General features: G+C 40.6%; 2 protein-coding genes across 2 annotated transcripts; one reads left to right on the top strand and one right to left on the bottom strand.

Annotated features, from left to right (window-relative positions):
- Window positions 1–120: 120 nt before the first annotated feature.
- Window positions 121–4,929, top strand: hspd1 (heat shock 60 protein 1). The gene is made up of 11 exons (XM_008328001.3): window positions 121–272; window positions 1,453–1,628; window positions 1,749–2,084; window positions 2,778–2,873; window positions 2,961–3,054; window positions 3,164–3,332; window positions 3,446–3,545; window positions 3,641–3,886; window positions 3,963–4,137; window positions 4,233–4,411; window positions 4,585–4,929. The coding sequence occupies exons 2-11, from the start codon at window positions 1,455–1,457 to the stop codon at window positions 4,750–4,752; spliced, it is 1,737 nt and encodes a 578-aa protein (XP_008326223.1). The 5' UTR covers window positions 121–272; window positions 1,453–1,454; the 3' UTR covers window positions 4,753–4,929.
- A 1,999-nt stretch (window positions 4,930–6,928) lies between these two features.
- On the bottom strand, window positions 6,929–15,498 carry coq10b (coenzyme Q10B). The gene is made up of 5 exons (XM_008328000.3): window positions 15,315–15,498; window positions 12,029–12,184; window positions 9,584–9,776; window positions 9,240–9,341; window positions 6,929–9,009 (listed from the first exon to the last, which is right to left on the bottom strand). Exons 1-5 carry the CDS (start codon window positions 15,410–15,412, stop codon window positions 8,842–8,844), a joined length of 717 nt encoding a protein of 238 aa, XP_008326222.1. The 5' UTR covers window positions 15,413–15,498; the 3' UTR covers window positions 6,929–8,841.
- Window positions 15,499–15,770: the final 272 nt, after the last annotated feature.

Genomic DNA, 15,770 nt, shown 5'->3' with positions numbered 1-15,770 from the left:
AAAGAGTTAACAACTAAAACCAACACATGTTATATTTCTTTTATAGCAATTCAACAGAATAGTCTATGCTCGAGTGTGTAGTATCCTGTGAAAAAAATATATTTTAAAGTTATTCTAGTTATACACAGTCAAGGGCACGCCGGTAAATACCCCGGATGTGATAGTCCATGTGCAGTCTGGTCCTCGGTTACTCCACACCGTCGTTCTCTCCTCTCTGCTACCGTGCAGAATTTATATCACCTTGTAGCAGCTTCAAGCTCTCGACAGGACAAGTATGTATCTGATATTTGTCATGTGTAGCTTTCATGTTTAAACTATTGAACAATTTTATTACCAGGATAAGGGACTGATGGCAGAAACGCCGATTATTTCTTAGTTTTGTACTAGCCATCAAAATGTTTCTACCTTCGAATTTCAAGGACATGTTTGCTGAAATGTTAATCCGTATTTAAACTGTGAATGAATGGATAATTGATATCAGCGTAGGTAACGCTGACGCGATGTTTTCGTTTTTTTCCGTAAAGCGTATGACATTTATCAGGATGAAAACTATATAATGAAGGTAAACGGTGATAGTAAGGTGATGCTCAAATATGGTTACATCACGTGGAGTAATTAGTAATCTTCTCTGTATAGTGATCAATCACCATGTTGTTGGATTCGGGGTTCAAATGAGTAAAAGTACGAATGAATGAATGAACGAACGTAGGGACAGAGGGAAAAGATAAGTCGCGTGGTTCAGACGTTTGACCTTGCAACTCAACGACCTCACGAACACACGTGTTTTCACTAAGTGAACATCTTGACTTTGATAGTTTCATAACTTGATTTTAGGGATCAGCAGTTAAAAATTATACCACTAATATAACACCCATGGCATTTACTGAGTCACTTAAAATATTGCCTCACGAGAAATTTAACTTTGGTTACTTAATTATTTTTTTTCACAAGTTCTGTAAATTATAGTAGTCCAAATACGTGTTCACTTTTTTGTGTTTTTCTGTAACGATATTTCCAAAATGACAACCATAACTATCTTTTAATGTCACTTTTGGACCAATTTTTCCATTGAGGACAAGTAATTTTGCATATGGATTTGAGACGATTGTGGAAATTTGTGTATTAAACTATGATAATTTTAACAATTATAATAGCTTCAATATTAAAATATTGGCTCATAAATCACCTAATGAGTGGAGTTGTACTTCAACAAAACAGTATTGGTAGAAGAAAATAATAATCTTCTGGAACAGTAGTGCTGCTTTAGGTCATCTTAATCCCAAAGAATCAGAAATGCATGGAGACGGGGGTAGAATAAACATTGGGGCTAGTGTTGGAGATTAATACAATTTCAGATGTACTTGACTCAATGCAGCAGATGAACACACTTAACCTTGTTTTTGTTCATAATGCTGTAAAAAAAATCTGACCTTTTTCTCTCCCCCCAAACAGACATGTTTCGTCTACCTACACTCATGAAGCAGGCGAGGCCTGTGTGTCGAGCTCTGGCCCCTCACCTCACTCGAGCCTACGCCAAAGACGTCAAATTTGGTGCCGATGCTCGGGCACTAATGCTTCAGGGCGTCGATCTGCTGGCTGACGCTGTGGCTGTCACCATGGGGCCTAAGGTATGATCAGAAATTCATCTTGCTCTGTGAAGCTTCTGTCTGTTAAGTGTCAAATGTTAAAGTCTGTCAGTTATCTTTAATTTTTACAAAAGTCTTAATTAGTCACTTTCCGTCTCTCAGGGTCGCACCGTCATCATTGAGCAGAGCTGGGGCAGCCCCAAGGTCACCAAGGATGGCGTGACGGTGGCCAAAAGCATCGACCTGAAGGACAGGTACAAAAACATTGGTGCCAAGCTGGTGCAGGATGTTGCCAACAACACCAACGAGGAGGCTGGCGACGGCACCACCACTGCCACCGTGCTGGCCCGCGCCATCGCCAAGGAGGGATTTGACACCATCAGCAAAGGAGCCAACCCTGTGGAGATTCGTCGTGGAGTAATGATGGCAGTGGAAACGGTCATTAGTGAGCTGAAGAAGCTGTCCAAGCCCGTCACAACTCCAGAAGAGATTGCACAGGTATGATGGGGGTGGGGGTGATAAGTTGAGTGTGTTTATATGAAATTAAACCCTTAGTTGGGAGTAGTGATGTAACCTTACAAAGTAAAGCTAATTCACTACAGCACTAATGGGTGTACAGTATGTAAGAGAGCGTCCAACTCAAAACCCTTTGTGATTAATATTAATAAATCTACACTCCTGGCTGTGCTAAAGTGTATTTTTTGTTTTTTATTTAACTGTTACATTTAGTCATGTCTTTGTTACATGAGTTTTTATTTTTTTCTTTTGTAGAGTGGGACTAGCCTCAAAGATTATTTTTTTTAAAAGACTTCCAGAGTAACAGTAACCTAATTATGTAACCCATAATCATGTGGCACATTGTCAGACTGGACTAGCTTTTTAATTCGACCACAAAACTTTTCCAAATTATAATCTATTTATATTATCATTATACTTCTGCCTTTTCTCTGCAAAACCCACGTTTCCCCAATAGATGGCGTAGAAGATGCTCAAAGCATTTTAGCCTTTATGTATGCCTTTTACATGTCATTTATCTTAGTTCATACGAACGCTTCATCTATCTGCTCCTGACCCGGCCCCTCTGTTCAATTTTAGGACAATTGTAACCAGCGAGTCAAAACTTTGCCCACGCCTGGTCTAACATCTAATTAAGGTTTATCTATGTTTAATGGTGCTCTCTGGTCTTTTCAGGTGGCCACAATCTCAGCCAACGGGGACGTGGAAATTGGTAACATCATCTCTAGTGCCATGAAAAAAGTCGGCCGCAAGGGAGTCATCACCGTTAAGGTTAGCCTTTTTTTCAACTGTTTGTAAAATCTCATAAAATTCAGAGAATGTCAAGCGTGTAGGTAACGTTGTTATTTTACATCTCAGGATGGAAAGACTCTCCACGATGAGCTGGAAATCATTGAGGGCATGAAGTTCGACCGTGGATACATCTCACCTTACTTCATCAACACTTCCAAGGGTAAATGTGCCAATTTGTTCTGAGCTAGTCCGTTAACTGCCTGATCCGCCTGAATGTAAGAGACATGTAAATGTAATGAATTCTGCATTTGAATTCTTTGCATTCTCAGGTCAGAAGTGTGAGTTCCAGGATGCATACGTGCTACTAAGTGAGAAGAAGATCTCTAGTGTTCAGAGCATTGTACCTGCTCTGGAAATTGCCAACCAGCACCGCAAACCTCTGGTTATTGTCGCTGAGGATGTGGATGGAGAAGCTCTCAGCACACTGGTTCTCAACAGGTAAGTCGAGATCATTTGTTTGATCTTGGGATTAAAATAAAAAAAGCTGAAGTCAGAGACCTAGTTTTCCTCTCAAGCATGTGTTAAAGCGCCGTCAACATCTCAATCCGTAGGCTCAAGGTTGGACTGCAGGTGGTTGCAGTTAAAGCCCCAGGCTTTGGAGACAACCGCAAAAACCAGCTGAAGGATATGGCCATTGCCACAGGGGGCACTGTAAGTAATACTTTACCAATGACCTTTGAAGAGGTCATGGAGGAAAACAATCTTGATTGTAAATGTCATAAACATTTTTTTTTGCAATTCTGCAGGTATTTGGAGATGAAGCAGTTGGCCTGGCTCTTGAAGACATCCAGGCTCATGACTTTGGCAAGGTTGGAGAGGTCCAGATCACAAAAGACGACACCCTGCTCCTCAAGGGTGGCGGCAGCCCGGCCGAGGTCGAGAAGCGAGCAAACGAGATTGCAGAGCAGCTGGAAAACACCACCAGTGACTACGAGAGGGAGAAGCTGAATGAGAGGCTGGCCAAGCTCTCAGACGGAGTGGCTGTGCTCAAGGTACGACTGCTTCAGCTAAAAGAGGTCGCGCGCTGCTCCGTTCACAAGTCACAGCAACCCTCTGGTTGTGTTTCAGGTTGGAGGAACAAGTGACGTGGAGGTGAACGAGAAGAAGGACAGAGTGACCGACGCTCTGAACGCCACCAGGGCTGCCGTGGAGGAGGGTATCGTCCTTGGTGGAGGCTGTGCTCTGCTGCGCTGCATTCCATTGCTCGACACCATCACCCCTGTCAACGAAGACCAGAAGATTGGTAAGTCGTGTGTATATATACACACACAAAAATGATCGTCAGCTTTCAACACCGGCCCTGAATTCTGAATACAATTTTCTAACCGTCACGACCAGGTATCGACATCATCAGACGGGCGCTGCGTATTCCCGCCATGACCATTGCAAAGAACGCAGGCGTGGAGGGTTCTCTGGTGGTGGAGAAGATCCTGCAAGCATCGCCTGAAATTGGCTACGATGCCATGCAGGGAGAGTTTGTCAACATGGTGGAGAAGGGAATCATCGACCCCACCAAGGTACGGAGCAGTCTGTCAGAGTCTGAGTTGGATACAGAGAACTGAATCAAACTGAAGTGCTATCATGGTCAATTCTGCCCCCTAGTGATTAATTGTGTCAAATGCTTTATATAAGTTCATTAGGGGGGGAAAAAAAAACCTACTAACAAACACTCTCGTTGACCCATCTCCAGGTGGTGAGGACAGCACTTCTGGACGCTGCAGGTGTAGCTTCTTTGCTGTTCACCGCTGAGGCCGTTGTCACGGAGATTCCCAAGGAGGAGAAGGAGATGCCAGGAGGAATGGGTGGTATGGGTGGAATGGGAGGAATGGGTGGAATGGGTGGTGGCATGGGATTCTAAGTCCACCCAACCTCCTGACTTGTTGCTGTACAGACTCGATGGGCAGAGAGAAGTTGAACGTGGGGAAAACCTGCCTCCACTAATGTCCTGCTCAGACCAACTGGGGCATCACTCTGCCCTGCCCTCTCAAAAAAAAAAAAAAAAAAAACTATTTAAGTCTCCTGTCTGTGTCTTTGGGGAAAGGTCTTTACCTGACTCGGCCAAGAGAAAAAATTCCAGTTTCTACACCCAAACCGATGGATGTGTTCTGAGATAGAAAAATTAACCTTCAACTAAACTAAAAGATGACCGTGCTTACCGTATGTTTTGATAATGCTCTGTCTGGCAATGTTGTCTCTGTCCTTTTTTCTTTATCTGCAGAATCTTTTTTTTTTTTTAATTTCTTTTTTCATGTTTTTCAGTTTTTTTTTTTTCTTCTTTTTTCATGTTTTTCAGTTACCGTAATATAATGTTTAAAAAAATAATTGTTTAATTAAACCAGTTTTCTTTAAGAACCTGTGATGTTTTGTTTCTAAGGTTAAAGCCATAAACATACTTTAGATGGTGGTGATGAATAACATGGCGGGGGAAAAGTGCCTAAAGTGACGTCAGCAGAGGCCTGTTTAAAATGCTTACCTGGAGCATCTTAAGCCTTTGGGTTTCAGTGCAGTTAGTTTGTTGGTAAAAAGAACTCTCATCTTCTCTGCTTAAATGTTAAAAGCTTGTAGTGTCTTTAAGGTTTACCCATATCACTGCAATCATTTTTGTTAAATCAAAACTCACACTGTTTACCTAGCATACATATATATGAGTGTTTACATTCCTAAAAGGTGATTGTTGGAATAAAATGTATGGTTAAATGGTGATTCTTTTTATTTAAGGTAAGATGAGACTTTTTCATCCCACACCAGGGAGAATTTGTTGTTACAGCAGCAGGACAGACACAATAAAACAAGATGCATTCAATCGGTGGCAAAAAGAAAGAAAATTGGGCAGTTGGCTGTAAAACAGCCATGTATATTGTGTCTCCACACTATGACGGAGGCACACTATTTATTATTTCTTTGCTAATATTTAATGCAGTCATGCACAAATGCTTCTATTATCTGTCACTGAAAGCCATTCAGGGAATTTCCTGTGTGGATCAGTATCCCAGTATTTGAAATACGTCATTAAAGCAGGTTAATGTTTAAGCCTTTAAATTAGGCTTCTGCCATGGACCTCTGCACCGACCTGGTCACATGGATGACATTGTCAATACAGTTGCTTCTATTCTGGATCCTCACATGATGAAATCTATTTCTGTCCAGTCACGAGAAAGAAATTACACCACAACCTGCAGCAGTGATCAAACGTAAACCTCCACCTCCCAAAGAAAGACGCTGAGATTTTTTTTTTTTTTTAGAAAAAATAGTTTATGCATCATGCAGTTGCACATCTTTCTGACATCACTCAACAACCTCAAAACAAACTTCATTTACACTGGACAAACAAAAAAAAAGAAAGAAAAGAAATACCCCTTTTCCCATGAAACAAATGTATAATCTTTAAAAGCATGTGTTTATACATGTACAGCAAGACTTTCGTAAAACAATTATTTACACTTAAAACTAAATAATAAATACCAAATGATTATAGCATATATGTTCAAAAAAAGAAAAAAATATATATAGATAAATATATGGTGCCAACTTTGAGAGACAGGTCAGCCTCACCAAGACGCCCAAGAAGCTGAAGGTCAATAAGGTGGATTTATTAGACCCTATAAATCTATGGGCCAGATTTTTTCTGGACAGACACCTTGGGGGATGGACATCAAATTTGGTAACATCAAGCTTGACAACTGCACATTGTCGAGTTTACGAGCTCTTTTTCGCTGCATTATTACTCCAACATTTAAAATTGCTCATATTGCACTCATCACCTGTCATGTATAATTTAACAACAGCGGAACCCCTAGATACGAGGTACGTCCGTTCTACAACAGCACTCGTGTGTCGAGCCGCTCGTATCTAGATTGCATTTTCCCCATTAAAATAACTAAAAACCTAATTAATTAGTTCCAGCCCCCCAGAAATATCCTATTAATTAATTAAATGAACCCTCCCATCTAAACATCAAAAACATACATTTTATATTATTGTTATAAAAATGGGTAAAATAACCCAGCAAGGGACTAAACGTAGGAGAAGGACAATTTTTTTTTTAAGTTCGTGACGAACTCCGCAGCTTGAGTCCTTGAGCACTCGTAACTAGATACTGAAACTGGTATCTAGGGGTTCCACTGTATCGCTCAAGTCCATTATCTAGAAACAATTTCTTTAGAAATGACCTAACAACAGTGTAGCTTAAAAGAAAATACCACACACACACACACAAATTCTACTGAACATTCAGCAAAAAGATGTTAACCTTCAGCACCCATGAAATGTGTTTTAGACACTGTGCTGCAGGGCTGTAACCAACCACCATGGTCGATTAACGATTTCAAATAGATGATTTTAATGTTTGGATTTAGACTTACTCATGTATTACCTAGAGCAGTGGTTCTCAAACTGTGGTACGCGTAGAGCGCTCCCTAGTGGAACGCGGGAAAAAAATTCTTATTTTTACATTTACATTTTCAATTGAATAAATCTGAAACATACCATGTACAATTAATACAACATTTAGAAAAAATGTGTAGCAACTTGTGAGATTCTGAAATAGGATATTTACTTTACTTTACGTTTTTTTGCTGCAATGCAAGTCTGTTGCTCACGTGAGCACAGGCAGCACGGAATCATGGGATCACTTGCAAGTTGAACGTGGAACGGGCCGGGGGAATTCTAATGTTGGTCATCATGGTGGTACGGAGTATAACAAGTTTGAGAACCACTGACCTAGAGTAATTCCTTAGTCATTTAACTTTGTGTCGGTTAAACGACACCAATTGTTTACAAGAAACCGTTAGCCGCAGCACTAGTGTCCAGCTGAACAGTCACAGCTTGTCTGCAGCTGTGTTAACTCACGCTCTAAACCACATTTGCCTTCAAATTCTACTCTATTTTTTTTTTTGTCTGTTCTTACATTATTATCAGTGTATGCTTCGCTGTGTTGAGTTTGTTTAGAGAAGTTGTTTCGTGGCCATCAATGTACAAGGCTTGACCTAAACTGACATCCGTGTCCCAGCACTTCCTGGTTGGTCAGTGACGTGAAGAGAGTTCATGATGCCAGTAAATAAGTAACAGGTAGTTTTCCTAAAATCCGCCGTTCACATGGATCACACATTCTTTCAGCCCAACCCTTGCACACTAAACACACAGGAACTGATCTGAATCTGAATCTGATCTGAAAAGAGTAAAATCAAAGCTTGGATTTAGATTCTACCATGACTGGTGCTGCTGGTGTCATAACATTATCACCAGTCCACAGTCTGAAGTCTGAAGAGAAGAACCAACCAAACTGTTTGATTAATGACAACAAAAATGTGTTATATATTCCAGCTCTAAATAGGAAATTCTATTCTTGGTTTGGCTTGTTTTGACAACCACTAAATGCAGCCAATGTTGGCTGATGACTGATGACACGGTGAAGTGTCACCTTGAGGCAGGGTGCGGGACACAGAATGTATAAAGTGACGTGAACGAGCAGTTCTGGACCTCCAGTACATTCTTTTGTACTGCCGTACGTTTGGCTGGTCCTCATACAGGGTGCGACCCCCTGGACTTTAAGACGTCATTCTGCGCAAACACTGACAGGAACAGTGATCCGGTGACGTGATTGACTGCTGATGTTGACATACGTACGTACGTATGTGCTCAGTGTTGTTCTTATCAGGATCCTAACCTCTGACCTAAGGCTTACAGCAGCTCTGGTTGAGCATTAAAAAAAAAAAGTGACTAAAACGAATGGAGTTTCAAAGTAGAAATCTGCGGCTGGATCCACATCGACAGAGCAAGGATGAGATATGAACTTGGTCTTAGATTGTAGAGAGGCACTCGTTTTGTTTTTAAACTCAAAAAGTCTCTTCTTTCTTTCTTTCTTTCTTTCTTACTTTCTTACACTTCCTCTTCATCCTCTTTGGCATTGGGATCAGGCGTTCACGTTTAGTCCGGTCTGCGGGTGGTGCTACGTGTGGTGAATTTCATGGAACATGAGCTCGCGAGGAATGGGCGTCTCAGCACCGTATACCTTGGAGGCCCGGCGCTCGAAAGCAGACACCATTTGCTTCACCACCTCGTCGAAGAAGACGTGAGCAAGCTGTGAGTGGATCAAGGAACGGAACTCGAAGGATATCTGTGGAGGGAAAACACAAGGAGACGTGAGATGTTTGAAATAGGACACCTGCGACACACCTGGACACTTTTCGGACATGCACACAGATCCGACTAATTTTACATGGTTTGTTCTGAATTTAGAGCATGTTACCGCTGCGGAGCAACAGGAACCAATATCAAGAAAACTCACAAAGATAGAGGTCATGCTGTGAGTTGTTTTGTTTTTTTTATGGCTGTTCTTTTACTTACGGCAAAATCCACAGTGCAGGTACGAGGGTAACCCGGGAGACCAGGGCTGAAGCGCCAAACTGTCTCTAAATGGTTGAACAGTTTCCCATCTGAACAGGAAGCCTAACAAAGAGTGACAGCACAAGAGACGGGATGAGTCTGCATCTTTTTATTTTAGCTGTTATCAGGCAAAGGGATTAACAAAGCAGAAAAGCTTTACAAAAAATTAAAAAAAAAAATACAAAGGCGAAAGTTTAAGAGAAGAATGTCATTCTGAATATTTTTAAAGGTAATATAAATATCCAAACACTATTTTACCCTATGGCTAAAAAATAAATCCACACAGACTGACAACACCACCTTACCTTGACCAGGTGAGGGCGCACTGTAGTGATAAGAGAGGTGTAGTTCTCCACCACAGGAGGAAATCCAACAGCTAGCTTGGCCTTGCAGAAACCAGATCGCTGAAACACCACGTCTGACTTTTTGCACCAGGGAACAAAGAGGCGGTAGTTTTCCACACCGGCCACTACGTCATAAATCTCCTGCATGGAATACCTGCAGAGGAGAGGACACAGCGTGAAGACTACACACTCTGTTTTCTTCTGGTCTGGCGTTTGGGTGGTTAAAGTAAATCCTAGCGGGAATTCGTTCACCAACATAAGCTACAAATGTCCTCGTTTTAACTTGACAGGTGTAAACGTGCAAAGCTGCACGTCAGAGACAGACACATGAAGGTCTAGGGTTATGTCATATCAGTGAATGCTGCTGGCACAGGCCGCGACTCCTGAACCAGATAGGTTTAAAATTAGGTCAATGACGACCAGAGGGAGAATATTAGGAAAAGATGGACAGGAAAAAGAGAGAGTGATTTAATCAGGGTCGTCACATTACCAACTCTGGACTATGAGTAAATCACTAGATGGATGGATGGATGGATAGATAGACAGACAGACTGACAGAGACAGATAGACAGAGACAGACAGACAGACAGACAGATAGATCTTTATTTATCCCTTGCAAGTTCCCTTTGGTTTTTTTTTTAAATTAAACTACAGACAGATAGATCTTTATTTATCCCTGGCGAGTTCCCTTTGGAAAATTAAACGTATTCAAAATCTATCAGAAACAATTTTCATATTTGAAATTGGATTCTTAAACGTATTCAAAATCTATCAGAAACAATTTTCATATTTGAAATCGGATTCTCAAAATAAGGGAAGCAGTGAATTATTCAACCAGTCAGTTTCACTTTGCATAATCTATCGTAAACAAAAGGAGCAAAAGTAGAGTCAGCGAACATGAATGAGAGCCTGTCGTCTACACCACTGTTATATAACTGCAGCAGTCCAGCTATCTGAAATTAGCTGCTGCTGCTGCTGCTGCTGCTGGGGTCTATTTATACAAGCAGACTTGAAGATTAAAACCTCCCTGAGGATCACAGATAGAGTGTGGAAACTAAGAACTCTTTTAGAAAGAATGTAATCTGTGAAAAAACTAAAACTTAAAACCAGCTGTAACTGTTAACAGAATCGCAAAAAATAAGCTGAATAACATTTGAAGCTAACATCCAATAAAACTAATCTTAGGAAACGTCATTACAGATGGTCTGCACGACAGCAAAACAAGTCAGAGTTTACAAAAGTCAAGAATGTTCATAGTTAGGCCAAAACATGACCAAACACATATGATATGTGGGGCACGTTCCTCTCTAAAAACCAAAGATTTGACACTTTGCTTAAGACAATAATCTGATGTTAATGATGGGATACGGCTCACTGTCAATCAATCTCTATTAAAAATAATTCTGTTGCCTCAACTCAAGTCATCAGGTTGCTGCCCCTGTGATTAAGCGATAACGTCAGCGTCAACAGCGTAGGTCGGGGAATCACGGGACGTTACAATGTAGTGCATTTCTCTCATGAGATGCCAAGTGAAGAAAAAAAAGGACAGGTCAGGTGACTAAATGGAGAGCTAATCTAAAAACAAACCACAGGGAGAACATTACATAACAATTGTGACACGCAGGAGAAACCTGACTCCATGTGCAACACGTATGCACGGGGACATAGTTGGGATTTTGCCTCGCCTCGCTGGTTTAAGCAATAAACTTTGATTTTGGTAAAAAGGTACTGCACCGGTTATTATGAGTTCCATTCAAATGACTTGTGTGGGTGTTTTTGTTAAGTGTCCCCGAATGTTGAATGCATTTCTACAGTGTATTAATCACAGGTGTTAGAGAGTTTCTACAACATCCATGTGGAAAACTAAGACGTTTCCCAGGTGCCTGGGGGGCCTTGTCCCTCAATAACCTTTTGTATGTTTGATTAAAACACACCCAACTTTGAAACAGGAAATACCAAAACATAGAACATAATATCTTAGATAATGCACCATAATCTGACCACTATAAAATGGGTTGTTGTGGGCAGATTTATATTATATTTGAAAGCAAATGAATAATTGAAAAAAAAAAGAATTTGCGGAATAAACGTCAATCCCTTATGGCAGTTCTTTTCAACCTTGGGGTTGCGACCCCCGCGTTGGGTCGTCTGAAATTCAAATGGGGTCGCCTCGTAGAAAATATTTTTCAACTAATTATTATTCTTGTTAAAATGATGATTATTCATTTGTCACGACTGTCATTACATGAACAAAGTCCTGACCCCGTTCTTTCTGTTTGACAAACCAAAGCCACATGATGGTCATTCAATTTAAGAATATTGACATTGGGGATTCTGAAGAACCCCAACAGGTGCAAAAGACTAAGCCCAGACCTTGGCATAAAAGAAATGTCAGGTTACACTCACCCTATGATGCGTCTCTCTGAGTACTCCTTCCTCTTGGAGAAGGATTCGGCAAGGTTGAAGAAGCTGCGGGCAGGTAGCGCCGCAGCACACCCTGGCATGGCTGCGCCCAGCATGGGAGGCACTTGTGTCATTAGGATTCCACATGACGACAGATACCTGATCGCATAACAAACATGCACGACAGTGGCAGTGTTAGAAAATAACTGGGTGAAGACACGAGTGGACAGGAAGTGACTGGTTGTGATGGACCTGAGAGCTCAAACTGCGTTTGGACGCTCTCCTGTTATGACACAAAACAGTTGAACTGACTTTAACGCTTTTCATTCCAAGAATATGTTTAAACTCAGGGCAACTTCACTACATGGACATGCTGAACCCTGTTGTTGATTTCCTGTCAGCCTACATTTTTCTCAAAGGAAATGTATAAATTATGAATGTTTGGCCTGAAGGGAGAAAACCACATCATTTCACAATCTGTATTTTCCACTTGCTTTACAAATAATAGTCAATACGTCTTATTGTTTACTTATTGTTCAATCAGTATTGTAGTTCATGTAATCATTAATTGTTGGAATTTTTATGTTTCTCTGTGAGAACGAAAAAAATCATTAAAAGCTCGTTTTAAGAGGTGAGAATTTTAGATCTCTAACGTGGTATAATACGATGTAACCCTTGTATTAAAGAGGAGAAAAAAGCGCTCTGTTTGGAGGAAATACATTTAAAAAAAATAGTTGTTGGTTAATTAACCTATTTGCTTCACCTTTCCTTTATTAAGCTCAGTGCAGTTTCCATTTTCCGCTCAGGGATCATTGGGATTAAATCCAAAGCCCTCGGTCAGATCCTCCGTGGCAGCAATGACAAACGAATGAGTGGGACGACGCTTTCATTCCCTCGTGGATCACTAAACTTCACAATGCAATAACTCAGGACACGCTATCCGTGATAACGTACAGGAGTACAACGGTACAATGGCCTGACTGTAAGGATGTCAAAAGGCTTCGTACAAAGTGTCTGCTGTCACGAAGGCTCAAGATTCTTTTCTGTTGTCAATTTTTAAAAGATGTCAACTGCACTACAAATCCTTTCCTTAGATATTCTACTAGGCCCTGGTTCTTCAATTTAGTTTGTGAGACCTGTAGTGGGAACACAAGTATTGTCTAGTCCTGAGCTACCGTGGAGGAAATAGTGACTAGGTTACTTTTCTTACCTTCTGTCTAGGTATCAAACTTGGAGGCCACATGTGAATCTAATGGCCTATAATGATACTACACAGATTTAGGAATGAAATGCAAACAACTGCACATTAGAAATGAACTGTAATTCATCGCACCATTTCAAACGATAAGCCGGACTGTAATTCATCGCACTGTTTCAAACGATAACCTTTAGAAATGAACTGTAATTCATCGCACCGCTTCAAACGATAAGCCGGAGGATTAGAAGGCTCAGTAATTGCATAGAATTTCTTCATGCAGCATTCAAATGATATGTTCAATAACTTAGACTTGGACCTTCTTTATTGTCATTGCACAGAAACACAAAAAACAGTGAGTCTGGCAACCAAATACCGGAGTACACAGTATACAGTACACAACTTGTAGGCCATGAGTAACTAATTTGAGGTACGGCTATACATACATATATATATATATTTATATATAACTAGTGCAAAACAAAATAGTGCTAAATATAAACTAAAGGTAAATATACATATAAACAGTATGGAAGTGACAAATGTAAACAGGAGTAAATAAATAATAGTGCACGGAGTCTAGACATGAAATTATGAACTGTGAGAAAAGGAATAATCTGCACCAGTGTTCCAAATATTGCACAGAAATTGAACAGGAATATTGCACAGTGAATAAAATTAATATTTAAGTGCTCGTCGCTCGGGAATTTTTTTTTTTTTTAAATGTACTGTATGCATAGAGCGTTGACACTGAACTCCTATTCTAACCTTGTGATCAATGTTGCTTTGAATACTTGCTCCTTCTTTGACCTATACAAAGAAAGCTCATTCACTAGCACCTGAAAGGTGATCCGACTGACACATGGCACTGCCCTAAAACTGGCCAGTCCATGAGAGGGTGTAGCATTACAGCAAGGTTGAGAAATACCCTCACAGAGAGAAGACCAACGCGGGTGTGCACATCTGAACTCTACAGAGTGCACATCCAGCATGAACCTAACATGCATGACCCAGTTTATTGTGTGAACATTTCATTTTAAAAAAAAGAAGGGCGCACTGGCTTATAAAGTACTACAATTTATATGTTCAAAACACAGTGTCGGTGATTTCTTTTTTTTCCTGATAGAAAAATCTGTTACATATTGTAAATGGACCTAAGCAGATATTGTGCAACATTAAACATATGTTAAAACTACTACAGATTGACGTTAAAACCTCTCGATATGAACTAATGTAGATAACTTACTCAACTATTGAACGCATACATCAACTACAGAGTTGAAATGGAGGTTTTGAGTCAGTTCAAAAAAATAACACTTGCATCTTATGGCAACATCTACAGGATGTTGTTTTCAGGGGTAACAATGGAGCAAACGGCAGCAAACATCCTGCAAGGACAGTGTTCATTCTGGACAGTCAAACGCAGACTCGTATAAAGATAAAACTGGCACGTTTTTTACACTCCCAATCATAATGTTGAGAGTGTCTGGTTACCTTAATACCCTACCTGTTTTCAGACTTTTGGAGGAAACTAGAGAATCACTAGCACACACACAGTAAATGCTTCAGGCTGCATAAAAAAAGACCATCAATTACAGCACTGGCTAGATTTAGTGACATATGATAAATATATGATAAAAGCCAAACTGTGCTCTACAGGTGTATGGTGTTACAATTGTGTTGTCCACTTTCATTCGGTAATTGTCCAATTGCTATCACAAAAACACTTTCTTGTTCAAAAGTTTAACGAGTCAGCGAGTTCACAATACCAGTTTTCACCAGTTGTGCCTTTTACAAAAAATAGGATTTTACTAGTTTACTGTGACTTGCGACTGTACCTAAACTTCAACTTCCAAAAACTGGCAATAACGTTTTTATAAGCTTAATTTGACACTTAATCTTAGTAAACAGGGATGCATCTGGCTAATATTATAAACACAACGATGTCGTGCAATATCCAATTCCTATTGTTCAGAGACAGTAGAAGTCTGGAAAGTGTCTTTACTTTCACTTTGCTATATTTACTTTAATCAACAAAGTAGCGTAAAATATAAAACAATGAATACATAAATAATTACAGCAAAACCATTGTACCTGACTTTACTTCTGCTCAGGAGTTCCCGGTTGGTTGTGGAGGGGAGCTGTTTAAAACAATCGGTGACTTTTCTCAATCCCCTGCCGCATCTCGCCATCTTTTTCTCGTCTGACGTCTCTCTCTCTTCTCCTGACAGACACCTCTCCACCACCGACTCCGCCCTGACCCGTGACGCAACGCCTCTCCCTTATGTCAGTCTGCTATTGGTGGACGTGTTCCCTGTGGGCGTCTATGATTGGTCAGTGTCGATGTTTGTCGAAAAGCTGCATTGACTCCAGTGCCAAGCGCGTACATGGAACGAGTACGCGCAGGAATGTCACGAGACGAACTTGGCTCAGGTTTCCAGTGGGAGCCTCTAACTTTTTTATTTTTTTTTTGTTTAACACGCACGAACATGTACTTGTACAGACTGTGGTCTAGCCTGGCTTTAATGGGTTGGTTTGATGACAAACAGA

Source organism: Cynoglossus semilaevis, chromosome 16 (genome assembly GCF_000523025.1).
Source record: "Cynoglossus semilaevis isolate Cse_v1.0 chromosome 16, Cse_v1.0, whole genome shotgun sequence".
NCBI classification, from domain to species: Eukaryota; Metazoa; Chordata; class Actinopteri; order Pleuronectiformes; family Cynoglossidae; genus Cynoglossus; species Cynoglossus semilaevis.
The sequence above is the reverse complement of the archived record's forward strand: the minus strand, read 5'-3'. Positions and strand labels throughout refer to the sequence as shown.

Bases quoted from the DNA above. Each gene is read 5' to 3' on its own strand.
- hspd1 (XM_008328001.3), top strand. From the start codon at position 1,455: ATGTTTCGTCTACCTACACTCATGAAGCAGGCGAGGCCTGTGTGTCGA. The intron at 2,874-2,960 runs GTTAGCCTTTTT...TTTACATCTCAG, and splicing joins AGGGAGTCATCACCGTTAAG to GATGGAAAGACTCTCCACGA. The intron at 3,055-3,163 runs GTAAATGTGCCA...TTGCATTCTCAG, and splicing joins CTTCATCAACACTTCCAAGG to GTCAGAAGTGTGAGTTCCAG.
- coq10b (XM_008328000.3), bottom strand. From the start codon at position 15,412: ATGGCGAGATGCGGCAGGGGATTGAGAAAAGTCACCGATTGTTTTAAA. The intron at 12,185-15,314 runs GTACAATGGTTT...TTATGCGATCAG, and splicing joins CTGAGCAGAAGTAAAGTCAG to GTATCTGTCGTCATGTGGAA. The intron at 9,342-9,583 runs GTAAGGTGGTGT...ACTCTTTGTTAG, and splicing joins TGCGCCCTCACCTGGTCAAG to GCTTCCTGTTCAGATGGGAA.